The 26,423-nt window shown below is 53.7% G+C and overlaps 1 protein-coding gene across 1 annotated transcript in view; it reads right to left on the bottom strand.

Moving 5' to 3' along the window:
- The window catches only part of RYR1 (ryanodine receptor 1), a 134,551-nt gene that overhangs the window by 40,291 nt on the left and 67,837 nt on the right, over positions 1-26,423 (bottom strand). Inside the window, exons 59-82 of the mRNA XM_064293608.1 lie at positions 25,222-25,289; positions 25,009-25,130; positions 24,498-24,547; positions 24,019-24,079; positions 23,280-23,518; positions 20,350-20,431; positions 19,673-19,803; positions 18,020-18,343; positions 16,666-16,906; positions 13,522-13,609; positions 13,347-13,439; positions 11,387-11,557; positions 9,690-9,749; positions 9,345-9,482; positions 8,359-8,471; positions 8,097-8,193; positions 7,728-7,834; positions 5,871-5,922; positions 5,200-5,271; positions 3,792-3,891; positions 3,382-3,461; positions 3,213-3,289; positions 1,977-2,050; positions 176-256 (exon numbers count right to left, since the gene is read on the bottom strand). Coding sequence (XP_064149678.1) covers positions 176-256; positions 1,977-2,050; positions 3,213-3,289; positions 3,382-3,461; positions 3,792-3,891; positions 5,200-5,271; positions 5,871-5,922; positions 7,728-7,834; positions 8,097-8,193; positions 8,359-8,471; positions 9,345-9,482; positions 9,690-9,749; positions 11,387-11,557; positions 13,347-13,439; positions 13,522-13,609; positions 16,666-16,906; positions 18,020-18,343; positions 19,673-19,803; positions 20,350-20,431; positions 23,280-23,518; positions 24,019-24,079; positions 24,498-24,547; positions 25,009-25,130; positions 25,222-25,289 — 2,721 coding nt within the window. The remainder of the gene's footprint in view (positions 1-175; positions 257-1,976; positions 2,051-3,212; positions 3,290-3,381; positions 3,462-3,791; positions 3,892-5,199; positions 5,272-5,870; positions 5,923-7,727; positions 7,835-8,096; positions 8,194-8,358; positions 8,472-9,344; positions 9,483-9,689; positions 9,750-11,386; positions 11,558-13,346; positions 13,440-13,521; positions 13,610-16,665; positions 16,907-18,019; positions 18,344-19,672; positions 19,804-20,349; positions 20,432-23,279; positions 23,519-24,018; positions 24,080-24,497; positions 24,548-25,008; positions 25,131-25,221; positions 25,290-26,423) is intronic.

The following is a 26,423-nucleotide window of genomic DNA, read 5'->3' as shown; positions in this document are numbered from 1 at the left end:
GAGATTTGGGAAGGAGAGTGGACAGGGTTGGAGGGCCGCAGAGGATGAAGGACAAGGCCTGGTGGGTGTGAGGCTGTCAGTGATGCGGGGAGGAGAGGGACTGGAGATAAACTCAAGTGGCCTCCCGACCCACACCAGACCGCAGACCCTCCCCGCCCATTGCCACACCCCTCACCATTGTTGTGCCCCTCACAGAGCAGCTGCAGAAATCGGAACAGGTCTTGGGTGAACTCATCATCCGCCATGACCTTCTCTCCTGGGGGGCAGGGGGAGGCAGGTCCCAGAGGGGTCAGATGGGCCAGGACACAGCTCACACATGCACACGGCCCATGCACACTGCACGCCCAGGCACGAAAGCTTAGGGGCAGTGGGAGGAGCAGCCACTGCTTCAAAGACACTCTGAGGGTCCCAGACATCCATGACACCAGGGGTCCCGACCTCGAAGTCCACAACATCAGCAGATGGAGACCTCGGGGACCCTGATTCATGAAGCTGGGGCCCCACGTGTATTTCTACAGCATCACTGTCCCTTTGATGTCACCACTTGTGTGCCATCTGGGAGTGTGTCCGCCCAGCAGACCTTCAGGCAGCTGGTATTTCCCTCAGCCTCCCTCCAGGGCCACAGTGGTTAGTGGATTATTGGGGTGGGGGTCATTTTCACACAAAGGCGCTGAGCAGGTGGCCAGGCTGGGCTGAGGGACGGGGATTGACTGCCAGCTGATTGGCCTAGATGCCTCAAAAGCAGCCAGTCCAGGAGAAGCAGAGAGGATGGCTTATCAACATGGACCAATCAGAATAGGCATCTGAAAGAAGCCAATCAGGTGAGCTATAGGAGAGGGAGAGGGAAGGCTAGACAGTGAATGGGTCAACCAGAGCAGGTGCAGAGAGGCACGCACACCAGTCAGAGTGGATGCTGGAGGCACCCAATCCGGTTGGTGGATGGGAACCCCTGAACGGACCAATCCTGGGTCGTGGCGGCAGAGAGCAGGGAATTGGGAGTTGGGGATCCCCCCACCCTGGGACTGTGAATCTGGGTGCGGAAGTCCGAGATCATCCAAATGAAAAGAGATCTTGGTAATCTTCTCTAGCTTCCGTTTTACAGATGGGGAAACTGAGGTAATAGTCCCATGGTTGTTAGTGGCTAATCTGGGGCCCAAATCTAGACTCGCTGACCTCAGGCTTTCCACCGGTGTGGTGCACTCAGTGTAGAGTCACCTCTCCCCGAGGGGGTGCCCCAGATCCTCAGCCCCGGGGTGGGCGGTTGGGGATTAGAAGGGGAGGGGCGGCAGTAGCACAGCAAAGGGAGAGGGCTGGGGGAATTACCGTTCTGGCGATTGATGACTGGGGCAGCCGACAGGATGGGAGGAGGAAGCGGGAGAAAAGAGGGAAAAAGAGGGACGGCAGGAGACAGAGAGACAGAAAAACAGATACACAGTCAGCGACAAAGACACAGACACAGAGAGAGACAACCCACAGAAGGACAGATGGATGAGGAGACAGAAGGAAGCAGGTGAGCATGGAGAGAAGGACACAAAGGTAGAAGCAAGGGGAAAGGAAGGATAGGGACCAGGAGGAGAGAGCAGGACAGGTGGGGGTGGAGAGGCAGGGAGTGAGGGTTAGGGTAGAAAGTTAGACACATCACAACACAGCAAGGAGACTGCATTAACCCAGGTTAAGGACATTAATGAGGGAACAGCAACCAGGGCGGGAATCTCCAGGCGTGTGGAGGGCAGAGAGGCTCACGTGATGGGTACACAGGCAGGAGGACCCCTGGGGGGGCCATGGGAGGGACACTCTGGAGGAATGGTGGAGGGGGCAGGGTTGGGGACTGCAGTGGGGGAGGAACAAGGGGGTGCTCTTGAGGAGGGGGCATCTTGGAGGAAGGGAGCTCTGGGCAGTGCAGTGTGGAGGGGTGGGTGAGGATCCTGAAGGAGGAGGATGTCCCCGGGAGAGGCAAGCCCAAGAGAGGGCCTCACCAGTTCCATCCTCGTTCACCATGCCCAGCCCCTCTGCCTTATTCTGCCTCTCAAAGGCATTGAGATCCAGGACACTGAGGGGGAGAAAGGAAAGACGGGGAAGATGTGATGAGGCCTCTGCCCGCCTCTCTTCCACAGCCTGGCAGCCCCCACGCTGGGGGCTGGGGAGCCATACTAAACCAGGTATCAGCCAGAATCAAGAGGCAGCAGAAATCAACTTGGCAGAATCAACGAGGTAGTGGCTATGAAGTAAGGTGGGGCCAGGATGAACCCAGTACCAGCTAAAATAATGGGAGAGCGGAAACCACCAATCAGCAAAAGCTACAGAGGGGCAGGGGGCAGTGGTAGTTGAGTGGTAGAATTCTCGCCTTCCATGCAGGAGACCCGGGTTCAATCCCCAGCCAATGCACATTGTGCGAAGCCACCAGCCGTCTGTCAGTGGAGGCTTGTATGTTGCTATGATGTTGAACAGGCGTCAGTGGAGTTTCCAGACTAAGATGAGGCTAGGAACGAAGGCCTGGTGATCTATGTCCAAAAATTAGCCAATGAAAAAACCTATGGATCACAACATTCTGATAGTTTTGTTCCACGGTGCATGGCCAACTTGATGGCAGCTAACAACACCGATAGGCAGAGACGGTCGCTTGACAACAAGAGGAAAAAAAAAGCAGAAAGTCGTGGAGCCAAATTAATAAGGGTCATCAGAGGGAACCCACATTCCCTGCTGCTGAGTTCCCCTTGAACTGTCAGCAGCCTTCCAGTCCCAGCCACCTGGAATCCATAATGTCTCTCATTCTTAAATCTCTGTGACACTCTGCCTCCCTTATCATTCCTTGTGAATTCTTTTTTTGTTGTTGTATTTAACGTTATTGTGTTTTGGGTGAAAGTTTACAGTGCAAATTAGTTTCTCATTGAAAAATTTATACTCAAATTGTTTTGTGACACTGGCTGCAATCCCTGCAAATGTGTCAGCCTTCTCCCCCTTTCCCTTTACACCCCGGGTTCCCTGTATCCATTCATCCAGTTTTCCTGTCCCTTCCTGCCTGTCGTCTTTGCTTTTGAGCAGGTGTTGTCCACGTGAATTCTTATCATAAAGCTCCTGTTATTTGGACTAGCGTGAGTGGGTCTCTGTTCTTTGAACCAAGACAGCGGAACTAGAGCAGAAAGTGGTACCAGGAGTAGATGGCACGGCTAGACCAACGAGGCCTTAAGCAGAAGGGGCACGCCAGAACCTACCTGCATGTTTGCATCAGCACCTGGATACTCTGGAAGAAGCCAACTTCCTTCTTGTCCTTCAGATAATCCAGCATTTTCTGCAGAGGGGGTGGGAGAGGAGGGGGAGCTGGGAGTCACTCAGGAACCTTCCACCTCCCAACCGCCATCCAAGGCCCTTTGCTTCTGTTACCTGCTGCACGTCCGCATTGCCTCCATTCAGGATGGAGATGCCCAGCTTCAGGGTGGAGGACACCATGGAGCCTGTCTCTCCTGCAAGGGACAGGGGGCAAAAGATAGTCCACTCAGTTGGGGAGCAGCGTTCCCTACCCCCCAGGAACAGCCATGCCCGGGAGATAGAGAACAGGGATGGAGGAGCATGCAAGGGGGCGCCTGCAGGGGTGATGCTGATTGAAGGGTAAGAGAGGACTGCAAGGCAAGTGTGCAAGGGCCCGGGGGCAAGTGCAAAGCACAGCATGCAGAGGCAGGAGCGTGTGCCCGCTGGGCCTACAGGGATGTTCCCGCTGGGCCCACAGGGAACGCGGAGACTGGTGAGGGTAGGTGGGCCATGCCCGGGAGAGGCAGACACGTGTGCCGGGGCACCTTTGCAGGCACTGATCATTTGTAGGACCATCTCGGCAGCCCCCCGGCTGTGTAGCCGTGCCTGTTGGTACAGCAGCCTCTGCTTCTCCATTTCCTTCTCCTGAGGCAAAGAGGTGCCCCGTGGGCAGTGAGACAGGCTGAGCCACCCAGCCTCTCCCCTGACAGCCTCGTCCTCACCCCGGCCCTCCTCCACCTGGCTCTCCCACAAACACCGATTCATCCCTTCAACTGTGACCTCCCTCTGTTCCCTAGGGCTGGAGTCCTCAGTTTGTCTCTGGCACCTAGCACAAGGCCGGGCATGGAGCAATAGCTCCATAAATCAGGGCCCCTTCACCCAGGACCATGCCGCCACCCCCACCCAATGTGCCAGTGGATAGAATTCAGGTGGTCTGCGAACTTGGATGGGGAAAAGTTACATTTCTGTGCTTAAACTCTGCTGTCTAATTGATTCCAACTCATAGCGACCCTATAGGACAGAACAGAACTGCCCCATGGGGTCTCCAAGGAGCAGCTGCTGGATTTGAACTGCCATCCTTTTGGTTAGCAGCCGAGCTTTTAACCACTGCGCCACCAGGGCTCCATTTCTATGCTTAGTGCCCTCTAACTGAAGTTCAGCATTTCCCTCTCCTGTGAACAAGGCCATACATCAGAGCAATGCCAGCGGCATCTATGATCTTTGCCACCAGCAAGAACTCCAGATGTTTCCACATCGTGTCATTGCTGTCACAGACATCTCGGGATATCGTTTACGTCCATCACTACTTCTAAGGGACAGTCGCTACGGTGCCCAGGGCTAGAGCGTGCTAGTTGATGGATTAAAGAGGAAGTACACACATTACTGTATCACTGATTTTTTTAAACATTTTGGTAGCTGTTGCCATATACTTGTTTCCTCCGAGTCCTAGGAATTTCTTCTCTGCATTTAAAAACATGATTCTCAGAAAAGGCTTTTGCGCCAAAGGGCACAAAAAGGGTTCAGAATCTAGGAAGCAAATGCTTGCTGACTGCCTTAATGGACGGACAGACAGATGAACCACCCTGTCCCCCCTCTCTCACTGCCAAGCCTTTGCGCATGCTGTTCCCTCTACCTGGGACGCCTTCTTCCTTTTCTTCGACTGCCACACCCCTTTTATCCTTCAGCTCAGATATCCCCTCCTGTGAAAAGCCCTCCTTGACAGCCTGGCCCCAGGCTGGGTCAGGCCCCTTGTCTGGGTCCTGGCCTCTCTGCCTGTGTCTCTGCCATCACCACCCTATCGGTGGCCTGACTTTTCCCTGCTGTGTCCCTCACACCGCCCGGCACAGGGCCAGGCCCGAAGCACTGCTCTGTGAACACGTGCTAAATAGATGGCTGATTGCCCAAGTCAGGGTCCCCTGCTCCCTTCCCTCAGGGCTTTCCCATCCCACCTACCTCAAAGGAAACCTCGACCTCTTCTTCAGCGTTCATGTTCACGTTCTCCTCTGCCTCCTCCAGGTGGCAGCTCTGGAAACAGGGTATCAGTGAGGGATGATGGTGAGCAAAGGTGATACCCCAGTCAGGAGCATCACTAGGGTTGGTGTCACCCCTCCTTCATGCTAACTGCCACAATATTTTAGCTAAAACCCTGGAAAATCTGACAAAGTCAGCGACTATAAAAAAAAACACTGGCAGCAACAGAAACAACAGCGCCGGCCTGGAGCATGTGTAGACGAAACCACGTGATGGGAAGCGTCATTGTAATTAGGTAATAAGACAGCTCCACCTGGAGCGCCTTAACAGGTTCATAAGTGAATTAGCATAGAGCTTTATTTAGCCTTGTAGGTATGTTGAGAAGAAAGCTGGGCTTACGGAAAATGCTTTCGTTGTTGTAGCTACAAGGATATTTTTATAACAAATAACAAATTTCTGCTGAAACACAGCACGAAAATTTCGTAGACAGACATTTTGGTTTCACTCCTTCTGATAGTGTTATCCGGTGCAGGCTGGGCCCCTCACACCCCCCGTGGTGATGCCTCTGACCCCAGCACACCCTCAGACCTTTCGGCAGGCTGGCATTAGAGCTGGGGAGAAGGGAATGTGGCCTGGGAGGGGCAGGGCCTCACCTTTGCCATGATATCAGCATACGCCATATATAGGTAGTCCTCATCCAGTTTGCTGAGGAAGGAAGCCTGGAGACCGTCAGAACCCGGTGGAGAGGAGCCCCATCTTCTAACAGCTTCCGGTTTTCCCTTGGCGTGCCACCCCTCCCCACCCTCAGGCTGTGTGGTTCAGTTGGGCGGACCCCTGACCTATTGCCAGGGTGGGCATGTGAGGAAGGCTTCATCAGTCAGCAGTTTCCATCTGCTTGGCTACAGTTAATAGGTAAGGGATGGTCACGTGATTCACACTGGCGGTAGGAAATGCATTCTGGGAGTTTTGATGGAGCTATTGGTAGAGGCACTGTCTTTCTACCTAGTTGTTAAAATGGTGTAATGGGATTCTGGAGCTTCCAGGGCAATCTCGCCACCTTGGGGCCCACTCAACAACTATGACCAGCCCCTCACCTTCTCCTTGTCCCTCCTCTACAGCAGTAATAATGGTAATGACAAACACCCACTGAGCGGAGGGTTTACCCTATGTTAGTCCCCGTTCTAAGTGCTCTACCTATATTAACAAATTAATCCTCGTCATAAACCTGTTAAATACATACCCATCACCGTCAAGTCGATGTTGATTCATAGTGACCCTATAGGAAAGAGTAGACCTGCTCCATAGGGTTTCCAAAGAGTAGCTGGTGGATTCGAACTGCTGACCTTTTGGTTAGCAGCTGAGCTCTTAACCACTGTGCCACCAGGGCTCCAATAATCCTATTAGGTAGGTGTATCATTGTCCCCATTTTACAGATGAGGAAATTGAGGCACAAAGATTCCTCTTGGCCAAGGTCACACAGCTTGCACATGGGAGTGCTGGGATTCAAACCTGGATAGCCTAACTCCAGAGTCAGTGCTCTCAACCACTACACTGTGCTCCTCCCAGAGGGTGGAAAGCGAGACACTGAACTTCCCGGTTTCCTCTGCAGGTGTGCAGAAGTCCATTAGGGAGAGCTTCCCCTCTCAGATCAAAAGACTTTGCTCTTGCTTAAAATAAAAAAAAAAAAAAAAAAAGAAAGCTTTCCCTGTCTTTCTGCCTGGAAGGTGGGCATGATGCCTGGAAGTGCAGCATCCATCTCGTGGCTATGAGGCAACACCCATGAAGACAAAAGCTAAGAATGGCAGACCAGAAAGCTAGAAAGAGCCTGTGTCCCTACCAGTGTCATTATGCCGCTGTACCAGCTCTGAATTTTCCACCTCTTGACGTCCCATTATATGGGGAAACTAAATCCCTGTGCCTCAGTTTCCTCATCCACAAAAAGGAGTTAATAACGAATGGTACCTATCTCATAGTGTGGACATTAAATGAGCGAACACATACATGTCAAGTGCTTAGCACGGTGCCTGACACATAATAAAAATTAAAAAAAAAATTTTTTTTGACACATAATAGCCACTTGGTAAATGTCTGTCATCACCACCAGCAGCAGCAACAGCCTTATTGCTATTATTTAGTCCCGAGACTGCCAGTAGCTCACATGAAGCCTTTGTGTGAATTAGAAGAAAGGTCCCCCTTCCTCACGTCCATCTGTTGGAAATGTGTCAATATACTGACTTTGTTTGAACAAGACACTTTCTGTCGGAAAATCCTAGGAAGCTACACTGTGGGTGATGCGATCCCACAGATGAGATATGCTTGTGAGGTGCTCAGCCTGCACAACGGTAGGTGCGCAGCTGTCCTGCCTGTCCCAGCAGTGAGTAAAGGATCAGCCGTGGGACTCCCCCAGGTCTCTCCTGAGGCACAGAGAGGTTGCTGGCGGGTGGGGTGGGGAGTGGATGCCTTTCCCAGGATGCCGGGGACATCTCTGAGGCCCAGGGAAGGGTCTTCACCTCTTTTCAGTCAAGGCGGTGCGGCTGAAGTGCAGGACCAGCTGGTGCAGGGGGTCTGGCTTCTTCTCCTTCTCTTCCTCCTCCTCCTCTTCTTGCTCCCCAGCTTTCTGGGGGGAATGGTGGGGCTTTCAGGAGGGGTTTCCTGTGTCCCCTCCTGTGTCCCCCCTCAGCCCTACTGGGCTGGATTTTTCCCCTTCTCCCCCATCCTGCTCCCTCCCCCGGTTCTGCCCAAGCCAGAGCTAATACTCCAGAAGCTGCCATTACCATAGACCCCAACGTACAGGACGATGCCTGCAGGTGCCCACCTGGTAGCCTCAGGCCCCCTGCCTTACCCAGACCACCCACACCCCCAGGCAGGCTCCAGCTCACTGAAAGATCATCTATCATGCGGTCCTCAAAACTGTGGTCTTCAGTCAGGATCCACGCCGCCTTGTAGCTCTCCAGGAACATATTACACGCCCGGTGCCTGAGGGCGAAAGTCTGGGGCGTCGCTGAGACCTCCCCACCTCTCCAAGCCCTCTCTGGCCTCCCACGCATCTGCTTGCCCCAATGTGTTGCCACTCCATCCTTCCGCCTCCGCACCACCCCTTCTCCACCACCCTGTCAGCTTCCCTCCTCCCGGGAGCCTTACGTGGGCAGGTTGTACAGGGGAGTCATGCGGAAACACGCCACGACCGCCCGCCGGCGCTGCTTGGACAAGAGCTTGTGCCACACGGCCTTCTTGGACTTATAAGGGTGCTCCATCTGAGGGGCGGGACAGTCTGTCATGTCCCCGGACCCCGCCCCGGTCTGGTTCTCACTCCCACCCAGGGAAGGATTACCCAGTAAGCAAGGTACGCATGATCTTACTCGTGCTTACTTACTAATCTATAGCGCACAATTTCACCTGTTTTTCTCCACGGCAAAGATGTGGTCAAACCCATGTGAAATTGTGCACTACAGATTAGTAAATAAACACAAGTAACCCGGTGCATACCCTGCTTATTGGGTAATCCGCCCCTGCTCCCACCCCGAGGTGAAAGCGCCCATCCGTACCGGGGTCCACACTCAGGCCCCACTCACAAAGCCAAAGCAACACCTTGGACCCACCAGCCAAGTTAAGGTTCTGACCAGAGCTCCGCCTCCACACCGGAGTTTCCATCCCAGGCCCCTCCCCAAACCCAAGGTCCTGCCCGGACTCAAGCTGTCCCGCTAGGCCCCGCCCCCAGGCCGAAGGCCCTGCCCCAGTCCCCGCCCCAGATCCATTTTCGGTTCTGACTTAGACACCAGGCTCCTCCCCGGGGCCCAGCCACTAACCCAAGTCCCACCCCTCCGGCCCCGCCCACAGACCCGACTTCCACCCTAGGCCCCGCCCCCAGGCCGAAGGCCCTGCCCCAGTCCCCGCCCCAGATCCATTTTCGGTTCTGACTTAGACACCAGGCTCCTCCCCGGGGCCCTGCCACTAACCCAAGTCCCACCCCTCCGGCCCCGCCCACAGACCCGAGTTCCACCCTAGGCCACGCCCCAGGCTGGAGTTCCGCCTCCATGCCCCGCCCCAGGCAAACGTCACGCCACAAGCCCCGCCCAGAAACGCGAACTGCGGCCACTCAGCATCAGGAATCCTCCGGCTCCACCCACCTGCTCCAGATGGTAGAGCACCGCGGACACCTCCTGGACTCTGCGCACGATTTTCTCGGGGTCGTCGGCGTCCTCCTCGCGGCCAGGGAGACCTCGGTACAGAGCCATCTGCCAGCGCAGAGAGGGGGAGCCTTCGACCTGAGCAGAGGAAGGCCGGCCGGCGTGAGGCACCTCCCCGCGAAGGCGGCTCAGCCGGCTGACCCACCGCCCTTTCAGTGTCGTGGAGATTGAGCTGCATGTTAAGGGCCTTTGTTCAATGCCTGGTACATAGTAAGCGCTCAGACATTGGCTATTATTGTTATGAGTTCGACATGCCCTTTTCGGTTGCAGGTTAGGGAGGCATACCTTTCCCTGAAGGTGGAGGTTGTTCTGCAGATACTCCCGGACCTCCTCATCTGTGTCTTTCTGGAGAGACATGGCCAGGCTGGGTCACCCTGGGGGGCCTAGCGTCCTCCTTGACCCACAACCCTAACCCCTCTAGTGCAGCCACCCCAGGACCTGGAGGGAGGTTTGTAAGGGGAGGATATGACAGAAACTCAAAGGATCTAATGGTAGGTCAGGTGTGGTCAGAGGGGCATCCTGGGGGGACCAGAGGGCCACAGAGGCACTGCTAAGAGACAGTGAGGATTTAAGGGGCCTCGTGGGGGTCTGGGAGGTAGGGGGTAACAAGAAGATCTCATCAAAGGTCAAATAAGGCCAAAGAGGAATTCTTAGGGTAGAGTTGGGTCTGGGAGTTAGGGGAGGGAGATGGGCAGGGAGTTTTTGAAGATCAAAGGGGTTGTAAGGATGTTGACAAGGTCAGCAAAGGTCACTGGGGGATTGAGGAGGTCAACCAAGTCACTGGTGAGGGTAACACAGGGGCCAAAGGAGGGGTTACCAGGGTGGGAGTTCCTTATGGTCCCAGGAAAGAGGGTTCCTCAGATGCCAAGGTGAGGGGTCAGTGGGGCCCTGGGGGGCTCTTTGGGGGTCCTGGTGGGACTCAACAGGTCCTAGAAGGAACTTGAGGTGCTGAGTGAACAGGCCTTTGGGGTCCTGGGAAAGGGGATCCTTGTGACGTGAATGTTAGTTGTCTTCAGGGCCCAGAGGGGTTAGTATGTAGTCAGGGTGTTGGGAGGGTCCTGAAGAGAGGGCTTTAGGAGTCTCAGGCAGGATCCTGGGGGGTCTCCTAGGGTCCCAGAGGCTGCAAAGGAGTGTGGGGGCAGGTAGCTCCTGCAGTCTGATACAAGGAGTAAGTAGGATGCTCAGAGGCCTCCCTGGGATCCCAGAGGACTTAACAGGGATATAGAAGAGGGATCAGTTGATCCCCAGGAGATCTGAAAGATCATAGAGGTGTTGACACAGTCATTAGGAAGGGGTCATTAGGGTCCTAAGGAGCTACTCAGAGCCATGGGGGTTCAGTAGGTTCCAGAGAGTCCTTGGGGGCTCAGTGTGGTCAACAGTCAGGGGAGGGGTCAGCAAGGTCCTGAGGGAGAGAGGTGGTGAGCTGGAGAGCTCCATGGGGACCCAGAGTTTCAGTTCCAGGGGCTCAGGGGAGGGCCAGTGGGATCATGAGGGGTTCAATGGATCCCAAAAGGCTTTTGGGGTCCTGGTGGGAAGGCTCAGAGGAGTCTCAGGGAGGTAGTGGTCTCTTGAGGTGGGGTCCTCAGGGTCCCAGCAGGTTTGGCATGGTTGGGGAGCGGGAAGAGTGTCAGTAGGAATCCTGAAGGCTCAGTGTGGTACTAGGGGCAGAGTCCTTGGGCCCCAGGGAGTTCAGTGGGGTCCTACACATTTAATAGGATCCCAGGGGTCTTAGTGACATTCCTGGGGTCTCAGTGGAATCCCAGCTAGGGTTTGTAGGTCCCAGGGGCCCTAGCAGTATCCTGAGTGGGGTCCTCAGTATCCTGGGGGCAGGCTCAGGGAATCCCAGAGGGCTCAGTGAATCCTGAGGATCCTGGGGGAGGACTCAGTAGAGCCCTGCAGGAGGGCTCCCAGGGTCCTGGGGGCTCAGTGCGATCCTGGGGATTCAGTAGGGTCCCAGGGGTCTAGTAGGGCTGGGCAGGTACCAGGGCATAGCGGGTCTTGGCCAGCATGATAAGCTCCTGATCAGTGGGTGCACACATGTTCAGGCCAATGGGCAACATCTTCTTAAGTGTGGCCACTATCAGCGACGTCTGCACAGAGTACCGATCCCCCCGGCGCTGCTTCTTGGTGCGTTCCTGGTCCGAGCCCCCTGACTGTGGGGACATAGGGCTCAGTGCTGGCCTGGGTGCCAGCCCAGCCCCATGCTCAGCCCAGCCCCATGCCCCAACCCGCAGCCATTGCCTATACAGCCTGGGTGCCAGGAACCCCCTCGCCTCAGCATGCACCTCATTTTCTACCCTATACCCGGCTGATCCTTCACCTCACACCCCAAGCCTTGACCCTAGGCACTCCCAAGCCCAAGTCCCCATCCCAAATTCTCAACTTCTATCCCCAATCCTTCCAGATTCTCCCAAATGCTGGGCCTTTCTCAACCTCTGGCAGCCCTCTCCCAGAATCCCCTAAGAACTCCCAGTATGCTTCCCTGCTGCCCCCCAAAACATGCACAACCCCATACTTCATATTCCAAGACTGAACCCACAAGAATGAAATAAAGATGGAGACCCACAAGAAGTCCCAAGAGATAAGAGTCATGGGAAGAAAAAGAGATGGTGAGAGATAGACAAGGAGACAGAGACAGAAGATGTAAGAGAGACCCAGAAAGATCTGGCGGCAGAGACACAGGGCATAGAGTCCCACATCTGTGTTCTGGAGCCTTGGTGCAGACCCGTGGCTGGTGCCACCCCAGTCATGCCAGTGAGAGGCCCCAGTGACAAGCTTTGGCCAGAGCTACATCCACACCGGCTTGCAGAGAGAGCATGGCCCCTGTGCCAGGCACTGCCGAAGGCCACACATGCAGCATCTCAGAGTCCTTGCAGAGGACCACTGGTCAGATGCCAGCAGAGGCTCCAACCAATATGACATTTGGCCAAGGTCACACAGCTAACTCCCAATAGTCGGAACCCAAGCCTGTCTGATTCCAGAGACCAAGCCTTCCACTGCAGGGCGAGAGTGCTGCCTCCCAGCCATGCACGTTCCTTCCCATCCCGTCCTCCTGGACCACAATGCTTCCACAAAGCTGAGAATTTTTTTTTTTTAAACAAAGTTAAAAAAAATAAAAAAGTCAAATTGCCAGATGCTAAGGGCTAGGAGGGGAATGGATTGGAGGGGGAAGGGAGAGAAAGGATGGAAGAAGGATGGGAGACCGGAGCCAAGGACGGTAGGTGGGGAACAAGGGGACGGGTATTCTGGAGGGGGGCTGGGGCTGGGGGAGGGGGTAAGAGGGTGTGAGCCAAGAGCCATGCGGAAGGTCCCAGACGTGGGGCTGACCTGTACGTCTCCTGCCTGCTTCACCGGGTTGCAAACAGAGACAAGAAGGGTTACCCCAGCCCCTTAGAGAACCCCAGGCCAATTCGAAGTTGGCCTAACCCAACTCCTCTGCCCCCCACTACCATGCATCCCCTAGCTGGGCATTTCCAGACCTTGGCTGAAGGGGTGAGGGGTTGCTCTTTTGGACCTGAAGAGGGAAGTTCTGAGAAGGATAGGGGTTGGGGAGAGGCAAGGAGAATAATGAGGTGAGGAAAGAAGTGGGAGATGGGAGAGGAGGATATTGGGATGGAGGAGTGAGATGGGAAGGAGGGAGGTGAGAGAAGAGGGAGAGGGAGTGGAAGGAGATGGGGAGGAGAAATGAGGAAGATGAGGAAGAAGGGAGGTGGAGAGGAGGGTGATGGGAAGGAGGAACAAGGTAGGGGAGGGAGGAGATGGTGGCGGGGGAGAGGAAAATGGGGAGCAGGAGAGTGATGGGGGAAGGAAGGAAGACAATGGTGGGGAAAAGGGCTGCTGTGAGGGCTGCGGGGAATGTGACCAGGACAGGGCAGGCTGGTTGGCTGAGGAGGGTGCCCCCTCCCTCCCTGCAAAGTCTTCCTTCCAGAACAAAACGCCCACCTTGGCCATCTTGCTCTTGTTGTCAGCAGTCAGAAAGGACATGTTGTTGATCTCGTTCTGCACCACAAAGTTCTGCTCCTCACGCTTAAAATTCTGGTGGGGGGGCAGTATGGGGGTCACACAGGGTAGGGTGGGGGCATCTGTGGGGGTGAGGGGCGGTGGGGGCCAGACTCACGTGGGACTTGGACCAGTAGATGAAGATCTCCCCCACCATCCTGAACAGCTCCTCCGCGTTGGCGTTGGGCGCCGTCAGCCAGTGTGCCCTGGGCAGTGGGGGTGGGTCTGTGAGGGCTTGGGGCAGGGTACCCAGGGAAGGAGGCCACAGAGAGAGATCTCAAAGGAGGGGGTGGGGGGACTAGGAGACATCCAGTAGGAAGAATGGAGTTTTCTAGGGTAATCTGGCCATTCACATGAAAATTTAAGATTTTTAAATGGCCACTCCTTTTTTTTTTTCTCTTTTACTTCATATATAATGTAGGTATAAAGAAATGTCAACTTATGAATGCCAACTTGATAAATTATCACAAAATGAACGCACTTATGTAACCACCACCCGAGTCAGCAAGTAGAACATTTCCAGTCCCCAGAAGTCCCCTCGTGCCCCCTCCCAGCCAGTCACCCCACTTCCCTGCTCCTGAACGATGACCCTTATCCTGACAGCTAGAACCACACGTTTGCTTAAGCACAACAGCTGCTAACCAAAGTGTTGGCAGTTCGAATCCACCAGCCGCTGCTTGGAAACCCTGTTGGGGCAGTTTCATTCCACTGTGTGAACGTGCAGCTTGTTTACACTCCTAGGACTCTGTCCAACAGCAGCACCCACTCATGTGCACAGAGATGGATATGCAAGGATGCTTCCTGCAGCCTCGTCAGTAACAGAAAAGCCCGAAGCAGCGTGAGTGTCCAGCCGGAGGGGATTGGTTAAACAAATGAGCGCCAACTGCAGGGAATGCCGGACCGCCGTTAAGATGCAAGAGGTGGATCTATGTGCTTTTTATGGTGTACTGTTAAATTAAAAAAAGGCCTTTGCATTATGACAAATGGGCACATGCTACATGCCCAGCACTTGGGGAATGATAACCACGGCCTGTTCTCACTGCACAGCAGACGCTGTTGGGCTGCCTGCCTGAAAGCTATTCCCCTTTTTTCGAGTTCACAGACCCTCAGTTGTTTGGCATTCATCCCTCTCCTATGTGAATCTGAATTGGATCTTGATTAGTCTAAGCCAAGCACAGAATTCCCCTCTCCGGTTCTACTCGGTCCTACAGGGTCACTATGAGTCGGAACCGACTCGCCAGCAACTGGTTTAAGCATAGGAAAAGGAGCCCTGGTGGTGCACTGGTTAAAGCACTTGGCTGCTAACCTAAAGGTCCATGGTTTGAATCCACCAGCCACTCCGTGGGAGAAAGATGTGACGGTCTACTCCCGCGAAGATTACAGTCTTAGAAACCCTATGGGGCAGTTCTACCCTGTCCAGTAGGGTTGCTATGAATTGGAATTAACTCGCTAGCAACAGGTTTGTTTTGTTCCAAGCGTAAAGATCAGGAAAGTGGGGGAAGTGGAGGAGGGGACAGGTAACATGGGCTGCCACAAAAGCCCTTCTCTCCGGGGGCAGGACTCACCCCAGCCAAGCCTTCTATAGTGTGCAGGGTCCCACCTCCCTCCTTTCTGCTTAGACGTAAAGGGAGAAACAAACTAGAATCAAGCCGATTGACCCGGGAGGAAACAGATATTCCCTCGGACACCCTCCGCCATCACTACCAGTTGCCATCAAGTGGATTCCAACTCCTGGCCACGCCACATATCTGTAAAATTGAAGGTTCCTACAATGACCACCCTGACAGGGAACACAACAGAGAGTTCCTGATGGTGCAGGAGAAAAGTGGGGTGCACACCTCAAATTCTAGTAAAAAGACCGGACTTAACAGTCTGACTGAGACCGGAGGGAGCCCAGAAGATGTGGCCCCTGGACTCTGTTAGCCCAGAACTGAAACCATTCCCAAAGCCAACTCTTCAGACAAAGATTAGGCTGGACTGTAAGACATAAAATGATTCTCGTGAAGGGAGTGCTTCTTAGCTCAAGTAGATACAGGAGACTAAACGGGCAGCTCCTGTCTGGAGGCGAGATGAGAAGGCAGCAAGGGACAGGAGCTGGCTGATTGGAATAGGAAATCCGAGGTGGAAAGGAGGAGTGTGCTGTCACATTATAGGGAGAACAACTAGGGTCACGTAACAATGTGTGTATACATTTTTGTATGAGAAACTAACTTGAACTGTAAACTTTCACTTAAAGCACAATTAAAAAAACAAACAAACAAACCTGAAAGTTTCTAGAAGGTATCTGACCCTAAGAACAAGTACAGGGTGAGCCGATGGTTATTTAAGCATAAATTTCCTAGCTGAACTTGTGGCTAAATGAAGCAGCAGTTGGTAACAGTTCCAGTTTGTTGTCACCTGGAGTGGTGGTTATGCTGCACGCAAGCCACCGTTTCCTGTTTCTGCTCCCTTGACAGACATAGCTAATCGATCAGAGCTCCCTTCCCCTCAAACCCCCAATACAACCTTAAAGTCTTTTCCCACCAGGATGGAACGTGGCAAGGGAGGTGAAACTTATTCACCACCCCTGGATTAGGCTGCCCCTCTGAGTTAATAATGCAGTGCTGATTTTAGGGGCCCTGGTGGTGTTTTTTGGTGGTGCAGTGGTTAAAGCGATCAGCTGCAAGCTGAAAGGTCAGCGGTTCGAAACCACCAGCGGCTTTGCAAGAAAGATGTGACAGTCTGCTTCTGTAGAAATTTACAGCCTTGGAAACCCTATAGGGCCCCTATGAGTCTGAATTGACTCAATGGCAGTGGGTTTTGTTTTTTTTTTTTTCCTGACTTTAGGGAGATTTAGGAATTGGTTGATACTGTGCTTGTCCTTTTATTAAAGTTCTGTATTTCTAGGGAAAAGGAGGCTGACCAGAGCTGGACTATGTTCCCTTCTTCTCTCAGTGACTGAGGAAGGCCTGACCATTGGCTGCACTGCACGAATCAGACACCCCCATGTACAGACAGCGCTGGAGGGAAACAGTAGGGCTCCTTAAGGCCAACACTCCAAGTGGTACAGCAGTCAGATTCAGGAGTCTTGACGGAGCCGAGGGCCAAGCACAGAGGGCTGGATTTTGTTGGGTGAATGTGGCTAAAGCCAGAAGGGATAGGACGGCAAGGTCAGAAGGCTGGGTTGGGCCAGTGGGAACCAAAAGTTTCTAGCCAGTTAAGAGGGTGAGGGTGGGCGCAGGGAAGCCGGAGGTCAGGGTGCAGTGTGTGGGGACACGCTGACCTGTTGTTGTCCACGTAGCGGATGAGCAGCGGGTAGAGGGCGTACAGGTCCCGGCAGAGCACAGAGAACTCGTCGCGCACCAGCAGCTCACCCTCCTGGGCCTCGGCCTTGGCCTCCAGGCGCAGCTGCTCCTCCTCGGCCACCACCTTCCCTGCCCGCTTGCGCAGCCGCCCGATGGTGGGGATGAAATGGGAGTGCAGGAGTTCGGGCCGCGCCCTGCTCACGATGGGCTGGGCGAACACTGCAGGGGCACAGGGCACAGGCCAGTCGCTGTGGCTGGCCTCTCCCCTACCACCTGATGGGGACTTCTGGCTCTATCCTCTGACCTCTGACACACCCCCTGACCCCTAGCCTGAATCTCTGACCCAGCACTTACCCATTGACCCCAGCCTGACCCTGGCCTCTAACATCTGACCTCAGTGTGACTCTGAACTCATTCCCGACCTCCGATCGTGAACTCTGACACAGCTCCTGAACTCTGATCCCAACCCATGATCCCCGGCCTGAACCTCTGACCCAGCACTTATCCTTTCACCCCAGCCTGACCCTGGCCTCGAACCTCTGACCTCAGTGTCCAACTCTGAACTCACTCCTAGCCTCTGATCCTGATCTCTGACACAGTCCTTGAACTCTGATTCCAACCCATGACCCCTGAGCTGAATCTGTGGCCCAGTCCCTATTATTTATGGCCCAGTCCCTATTATCTGACCCCAGCCTGACACAAGTCCCAGACCTCTGACTCCCAACGACTAATCCTAACCTGATACCTTACCTTAGTCTATGACCTCTAACCCTAGACTGACTTTAACCTCTGACCAGGCCCAGACTCTGACCCCACTACATGATCTCTGACTATGACCCCTGTCTTCTTGTCTCAGCTTCTGAGCTCTGACCCTAGCCTCTAATCCCAGCCCCTTATCTCTACCTTGACCCTTACCCAAACCCCAGTTCCTAACATGAAACTTATGAACAAGGCATCCCAACCCGTTAAAGACCCATTTCTTGACCTCTGACCTAAAACCTTAAACTATCCATATCAGGGGACCTGATGCCTGACCTGGTCCTCTGACCCTTTGTTTAAGGAATTATTTAGACTTCTGACCCACCTCCTAGCCAATGACCTAAACCAGAAATCCAGAATCCAGCCTGGAGGACACCCAGGACCCTATGAGCCAGAAATTGTGACCCCATGCCACAACTTTGGCCTCTTGACCCTGAGATAGCCTTAACTCTGACTCTTAAGTCTTCCCAACTCCCAGGAGACCACGGACCCCGAGATCTCAACCCTCTGATCAGGGGACCCCAGCCCCCAGGACAGTGGCTCAGCCCCAAAGGCCCAGCGCCCCAGACCCACCAGCAAGTCGCTTCATCCACGTGGCCTCGTCGATGCCCAGGTTGTTGACGATGATTCGCAGGATGTTCCCCAGCAGGGAGTTGAGGTGGTCGGAGGTGACAGCCGTGCAGGGTGGGGGCGCGCTGGCGGGCAGGGGTGCCTCAGGCCCGTATTCCCACCAGCGGGGCAGGTAGCTGCACAGCATGGGCAGCGTGATCTCGATGACGTGGGGCATCTCTGTGTAGCGGGCCCCCGACTCGGCCAGCCCCCCGATGTCTGCCATGAGCCGCTCCAGCACTGGGATGTCGGGGCACATCTCCTCCACGCTGTTGGGGAGCCCCAGGACTGGGGTGCAGGGGGGGCTCAGGGCATGCCGACCCATCATCCTCAGAACTCGGTGTCCCCAAGCCCCGACAGCAGGTTAGATACCACTGAACCGCCACCCACCCACCACTAAACCTACCCACCACCAAACCGCCACCCACCCACCGCTGAGCCAGCACCACTGAGCCACCATCCCCAGTCCCCATCCTTTGACCCCACCCTCCAACCAACTCCCCCAACCTTCACATTGAAACTTAGTAACCCCCAAAACGTTTCACACCCCCAAATCTGTCTGCTCCCTGAAATCTCTCCCAGACCCCAATCTCCACCCCTAGAAAACTTCAGTTCCAAAATCTCCCATACCCCAAACCCGTTCCCCCACCCTGCCATGTAACATACCCCAGAAGTAACCCCCTCAAACTCCGGCCTCCATATCTTATCTCTCTAAATCCCACACTCCGGTTCAGTCCCCTGAAACATACAACCCATCATATATATATAATACATATAAACATATATAGTACTGTTCATGGGAGCCCTGATGGTGCAGTGGTTAAAGAACTCAGCTGCTGACGAAAAGGTCGGCAGTTCACACCCACCGGCTGCTCCTTGGAGACCCTACAGGGCACTTCTAGTCTGTCTGATACGGTCGCTGTGGGTCAGAGTCCACTTGATGGCAACGGTTAAACGGGTATTATTGTTCTTAATAATAAACATATAGTAATGTATGTATATGTATATATCCCAGACCCAGTGCTGTCGAGTCGATTCGGACTCATAGCAACCCTATAGGGCAAAGTAGATCTGCCCCATAGAGTTTCCAGGGACCGCCTGGCGGATTTGAACTGCTGACCCTTTGGTTAGCAGCCATAGCACTTAACCACTACGCCACCAGGGCTTCCAGGTATATATATATATATATACACATATATATACATATATAAAACAGTTGCCATCAACTCAATTCTGACTCATGGCGACCCCGTGTGTTGCACAGTAGAACAGTGCTCTCTAGGGTTTTCAAGGCTGTGACCTTTCGGAAGCCCTTCTTCCGAGGTGCCTCTGGGTGGCCTTGAACTGCCAACTTTTTGGTAAATGATTGTGTGCTCAACCATTTGCACCACCGGGGGATTCCTGAGTCCCTCCTATAATAGCCTTCAAATGCCTTCACTCTCCAAGCCAGGGTACCTATAAACTCTGGGATCCCCCAATCTAGAGCACTGCCAGCCTGGACCCTCAGCTCCTCACAGCCCACATTGGGCCACACTGCCCCCTGAGTGGGGTCTCCCTGGGGCCCTGTGCTGGATAGACTGTCACCCCTTCCCGCCCGCCAGTCCGCACACAACTTACTGGCCCGCTCCCGGGGCGACTTGGTGGTGTACACCGAGCAGGCGTTATACTCGTTCAGGTGAGGCTCCAGGAAGGCCACCGGCATGGCCGCTGCCAGCCGGGCCAGGCACTCCCCGAGGGCAGGCCGCAGCCTGGAAGAGGGGGCTGCGCTTAGCTCCGAGCCTCCCCTTGGCTGGGTCTTGGGTTCCAGCCCATCCTCTAGAGAACTGCCCCTCCCCAGGGCCCTTTGGGGCAGAGCGGCCATTGGCCAGCGTGAGCTTGTTGCGATCTGAGACTTTACATTTCTTGTAAATGGCCTTTTCCCAGGCTTCCTGAGAGCCCTCCTGCTCTACAGGCGATCTTGGCCCCTCAGAGCCCACATGGGCACTGCCAAGCGTTTCCCGAGAGCCCACAAGTGTCCTGTGGCCCCAGTGTACTGCCTTCGTTTCTGTGTGCCCCCTGCCAGGGCAAGCTTGATGGTCCTCGGCAGGGTGCAGCCTGGGATGCTGGCCAGCAAGTGGCCCGAGCTGTGGGCCTCCCTCCGTGGCTGGCTTTCGCCTGAGCGCCCTCAAGTGGCTGCCTTTGGGAACTGCAGCTGCCACAGTGTTGGCACACTGTGCCCTTCTTCCCCGTTCCCTTCCCTCCCTGAGCCCCCACGGTCCCCACCCCAGCCCAGAACTATGGCTCTCCCTCCTTACTTTTCCACGTAAGTGCTCTTAGTGGTTCCCAGAGAATAGATACTGCACAGAGTTCGGTAGCAAGAGACCTGGACGTCATCCACTGAGGGAGAAAGGGAGGGGGAGGGTCGGGGATGTACCCTCCATACCAGTCCACCCCCCACTCCAGCCCTTCTGTCTAAGATAGAGTAACAGCAGGGGCTGTACAGCCAGCCTGCCATTTACTAGTTAGGTGACTTGAGCAAGTACCAACTCACTCTTTGCCTCAGTTTTCCTATCTGTAAAAAAAAAAAAAAATCTGTAAAACAGGTATAATTACAGTAAGTCCCTCACAGGATCGTTTCAAGGACTAAATGAATTAATATTTGAAAAGAAATTAGAACAGGGCGTATAGTTGGCACTCAATAATGGCTTGTTGTTAGCTGCCATTGAGTTGGCTCCAACTCATGGCAACCCTATATACAACAGAGCAAAACATTGCCGAGTCCTGCTCCATCTTCACGGTCTTGGTAATCAGATAATATTCTGTTGTGATCCACAGGGTTTTCATTGGCTAAATTTTGGAATTAGATCACCAGGCCTTTCGTCCTAGTCTGTCTTTGTCTGGAAGCCCGCTGAAACCTGTCCACCACGGGTGACCCTACTGGTATTTGAAACATCGGTGGCATAGTTTCCAGCAATCACAGCCACACACGAGCCACCAGAGTACGACAAACTCACAGATGGGTGGTGGCAACAATGGCTGGTTGCTGATTTCTCGTTGGAGAGGAGTCACGGACCTCTTTCATGAAAGTTTTGGATGCTCGCTCCAGGCAAAAGCAGACAAACATGCAATTCTGACCACAGTTTTAAGCTACCCACAGACCCTTCCTGAAGGCCAGGTGAAGAGCTTCATCAACTTCACAAATGTCATGAGGCATAAAGTAGTGGGGGGGCGGTTCTAGATTTAAAAGAGACCACAGAGCGGTAACAACCAAATACAATATGGGAATCTGGACTAGACTCTGGGTTGAAAATAGTAATAATAAAGACATTTTGGGGATAATGGAGGAAATTTAAATATGGTCAGGTTGGGCGTGAGAATGATATCGTGGTCCCACAAGAGAAGGTCCTTATCCCAGGAGCTGCAGGCTGGATATTGAATGATGAGGTGCTATGGCGTGTGCGACTTACTTTGAAAAGCTCAGCAAGCAACTGTGTAAATAATTTCACCTATGAAGTGAAAGGGGCCCTAGTGGCGTAGTGGTTAAGAGCTTGGCTGCCAACCAAAAGGCTGGCAGTTCAAATCCACCAGCCGCTCCTTGGAAACCCTGTGGGGCAGTTCTACTCTGTCCTCTAGGGTCGCTATGAGTCGGAACTATGAGTCGGAACTGACTAGACAGCACTTAACAACAATAAAGTGAACGGTAAAGCAGATGGGGCAGGTTGTTAACAACCTTCCTTTCTCTTCTCTTTGTGTTTTGAAACGTCCAAGAATCCCATCCAAGGGCTATGTTTCTTATCTTTTATGGAGAGGTTCTATTTTCAAATAAACAGCGAGGTCAGACATGGCTCCGCCATCCCTCTGTCCCCACAGCTCATCGGCCCTACAGCCCTCAGCTCCTAAATGTGTCTCCCACTTCCCCCTTCCTGTTTATCCCATGACTCCCCCTGGTCCAGGCCACACCTTATGAGGCTCCTTTGTGTACTGTATACACAATGTCAGGACATCCCACCGGGTGTTTCATGTTGCCAGTGTCCATTTACAACACTGTGCACTATGTCAGGAGATCCCACGGCGGGCCACACACTGTACGTGCTACACGGCAGCAAGAACATGACCAGAACCCAAGACCAAGCTCACTGCTGTAGAGTAGATTACTACTCATAGTAACGGAGCAGAACTGCCCCATAGGGTTTCCCAGGAACAGCTGGTGGATGGGAACTGCTGAACTTTTGGTTAGCAGCCGAACGCTTAACCGCTGGGCCCTCAGGGCTCCATAAACTTGACAGGCACTGCTCATTGTCCTTCAGTGTCTGCTCTTGGCTCTGACACGTGGCTTCCCAGAATAGAGACGACTTTCCCAGCCTCTCCTGCAGCTACATGTGGCCGCGTGCTAAGTTCTGGTCAATGGGATGTAAACAGAAGGGATGTGGGCCACTTCCAGATTGTTCCTTTAAAAGAACCAAGTGAGCTCGTTGGTGGTTCAGTGGTAGAGCTCTCACCGTCCGTGTGGGAGACCAGGGTTCCATTCCTGGCCAATGCCCCGCGTGCACAGCCACCGCCCATATGTCGTGTGTTGCCGTGATGCTGAACAGGTTTCAACAGGGCTGCCAGACCAGAAAAGACTAAGAAGAGAGACCTGGGGATCTACTTCTGAAAATCGGCCAGTGAAAACCCTATGGATCACAAGCGTTCGATCCACAACCAATCATGGGGATGGCATTTCATTCTGCTGTGCATGGGGGGTCCACCCTGTGTTGGGGCTGACTCAACTTGGCAGCGAGCAATAACAACAATCTTAAGCTGAGTTTTGATTGGCCTTTGTCACTACGAGAATGGAAGGGCTCTCCTCCTTCCTTTTTCTCCCTCTACACTGCCTAGAACGAAGATGTCACGGAGAGCCAACTGGGACCATGTGGATAAAGGCAGTATTTCAGGGCTGGCAGGGCAGCGAGAGAGAGGGAACTTGGCCTTCTGACACTGTGAGCCACTTACAAGCGGACTGTCACATGACAGAGAAGTACACTTGTACCTTGTTTAGGCCACAGTGATTGGGGGTCTTCTCTGCGATCTGCGGGACTTACACCCTAATTAACTCTTCCCGTTACCCGTGAATTTACTGAATGCAGTCTGCTCAGGGTGGTACGTCCATGCCCTCAGACACCTGAGGCTTCTATCAGGCTCACGGGTAATGTGCTGTTGGCTGAGCTGCCCCCATAACCCCATCCTTGGGGTCAGCAGCCCTTACAGATGACGTCATCTCCGAACTGGTGCTGGGCGATGTGCTGGAAGAGGGTGGTGAGAACTGGCAGCAGGGCCACGGTGGTGTAGGTGAGGTTCTGGCCCACACCCTTCACCTGGGTCCGTGCCTGGGACACCTTGCCTAGCCGAAGGTTCTCAACCATTTTCTCAATGTCCTCCGAAGCGCTCTCAAAGAAGGAGCGGAGGCCAGCCTTCACGATCTCAGGGCCCGACTTCATTACCGTCCTAGGAAAGGAGTGGAGGGACCTCAGTTCTAGAATTTGAGACTCTAGATTCAGAGAGTCTAGGAGAACAGGGTCAGTGAAAAAGAGGAAGACCCTCAACGAGTTGGACTGACACAGTGGCTGCAACAATGGGCTTAAGCATAACAACGATTGTGAGGCTTGTGCAGGACTGGGCAGTGTTTTGTTCTATTGTACATTGGGTCGCTATCAGTCAGAACCAACTCGATGGCACCTGACAACAACAACAACAACAGGAGAACAGGGGGGCCCTGGTGGCTCAGTGGTTAAGAGCTTGGCTGCTAAAAAAAGGTTGGCAATTTGAATCCACCAGCCACTCCTTGGAAGCTCTTATGGGGCAGTTCTACTCTGTCCAATAGGGTTGCTACGAGTTGGAATAGACTTGACCACAATGGGTTTGGTTCTTTTGGTTTTTGAGAAGAACAGGGGCTGGGGGTGAAGGTGTGCTTAGGTGGGAGTGGAGACCACGACCCATAGTCCGACCTGGCATCCAAGGAGCGAGCCAGGATGTGTAGGCAGTTGACCACAGCCGGGGCATCGGTCCCTGGGAAAGAAGACAGGATAGGGTGAAGGAAGGGTCACAAGACAGTACTCCCTGTACAGCTACCCCAACCTTTCTCTCTCTGACTCCAGAAAGTCAGAATGCTGCTGGCACCCCCACAGGGCTCCCACAACCCCAGGGGCTTCCCCATCACGGCCCCACTCCTCAGCCTGGTCTCCCCAGTCCCACCCTGACTCCTCCAGGTCATCACTGTCTGGTGATGACTCTGTCCCTCCCACTGGCTGGGAGCTGCACGAGGGCAGGGCCCAGGGTTGTGTCAGTCATTGTCTCCAGAACTGCCTGGACCAGTGAAGGTTGTTTGAATGAAGGCCTGAACCTGGGACATACTTCTTCATGGTGGGGAGAGTGACAAAAGGAAGAGAGAGATGAGGGAGAAAGGCCCCAAGGTGGAGCTACTTACCGAAGAGAGAGACCCGGTGCCGGACAAGAGCGGCAAGTTTGCAGAAGAGGCTGAAGAACAAGAAAGGGGCGTCGGGGAGCCAAGAGACCAAGGAGACAAGGACAGAGGAGATTCAGTTAGAGGAGGCAGGGGCAGAGAAGACAGAGCCCAGAGGACATAGGAAGTTGATGAAGACAAGAAAGTAGACAAGAGGGAGGGGAAAGACAGAGATGTGAGTGATCCAGAAAGTCACAGGCGATAACTGGAATTTCCGACAGGGCGACCAACTCGTCCGGGTTTGCCTGAGATTTTTTTGGTTTTAGCATTGAAAGTCCCCCACTCCTGGGAAACCCCTTTGTCCCGGGCAAACCAGGATGGCTGGTCACCCTGGCCCTTCAGTCACTTCTGCAGGTAGAGTAGGCAGTGCCAGCTCCCAGGACAGAGCCCCTGAGGTTCAAGGTTGGGGTAGGGGGTCCAGGATTACAATCCTGTGAGATCCGGGGGCTGGGTCAGAGGTCACAGGATAGCCCACCTGGTGATCATTTCCTTCTCCTTGTTGGAGGCGTGGCCACCACTGCCCAGCACCTTGGCCGGTGTGGACAGGAAATAAAGGCAGTGGTTGGTGAAGTATTGGTTAATCAAGGGAAGCAGGATCTGGTGTGGGAAGGGACGGGAGCAGTGGGTCAGGGGTGGGGAAAGCCCCACCCGGCCCCAGCCCCCTCCAGCTTCTGAGCCCACCTCTCACCTTGGCGAAGAATTTAATCTCCTGTTCGTGTGGGGATTTTTCCACTCGCCCACTGCTGACCACAGCCTCTGGTGAGGGGGTGGGGGAGCAAACAGGGATTATGTTGGGTTCAAGGCTGGGGAGCCCTGGGTGTTCTGATGGGAAGGGACTCTGCGGACAGAGTTAGGAAAGGATGGGAGATACATTCTAGGTATGAAGTCATCTCTGTTGGGTTTGAAATAAGCCTCTCTCTCCTACCTTTCATCTGATACCCCTAACTCTTTGCTCAAACCTTTCATGAGGCTGAAGATGAGAAGGAGGAGGACAAACAGGGATGAGGTAAGGCTATGGAGCAGGCTCCTCCTCACTCATCACAGGCCCTTTCTTTCTGAACTGTAATACCTGAAGCTCCCAGCCAGTAAATTTGAAACTAATTAATGAATGAGCCAAATGAAACATGAAGTTGATACAGGCAAATTAGAGTTAACCTTAAAACGGAAGTCAACTTCACACATAATAATGATGACAATAATACTATTAAAATAATCATACTGGCCTCTAATTATTGAACACGTGCTATGTCGTTAAAAACCCATTGCTGTCGTCAATTCCAGTTCATAGCAATCCTATAGGACAGAGTAGAACTGCCCCATAGGGTTTCCACTAGGACAGAGTAGAACTGCCCCAGAGAGTTTCCAATAGGACAGAGTAGGACAGCCCCATGGGTTTTCCTGGGTGCTGCAGTGGTTAAGAGCTCAGCTGCTAACCAAAGACCAGCAGTTTGAATCCACTGGCCACTCCTTGGAAACCCTGTGGGGCAGTTCTACTTTTCCCATAGGGTCGCTATGACTTGGAATCCTCTTGATGGCAGTGGATTTGGGTTTTGTTTTGTTTTTTTTTTTAACTTTCCTGGCACTATGAGAAATGTCTCCTCCCAACCTTGAGGTTTGCCCAGTTGGTCCTTTTCCATTTTACAGATGAAGACGCTGAGGTGAAATAACTCACCTTGGGTAGCCCAGCAAATAAATGACAGAGCTGGGACTGGTCATGGTGAACACTAACCCCATATCACAGATAAAGAAACCAAGGTTCAGAGAGGATGGGAACTGGCAAGAGGGTGTGCAGCACAGAGGTCCAGCGTGGGCCTTTGAGGTGAGCTATGTGCCCCACCGCTCACCTGAAGGGGGCTTAGGGGTCCCTGGGGTTGCTCTCAATGGAATGTT

Source organism: Loxodonta africana, chromosome 11 (assembly GCF_030014295.1).
Source record: "Loxodonta africana isolate mLoxAfr1 chromosome 11, mLoxAfr1.hap2, whole genome shotgun sequence".
Lineage (NCBI taxonomy): Eukaryota > Metazoa > Chordata > Mammalia > Proboscidea > Elephantidae > Loxodonta > Loxodonta africana.
Note: the sequence above shows the minus strand (reverse complement) of the source record. Positions and strands in the feature narration are given on the sequence as shown.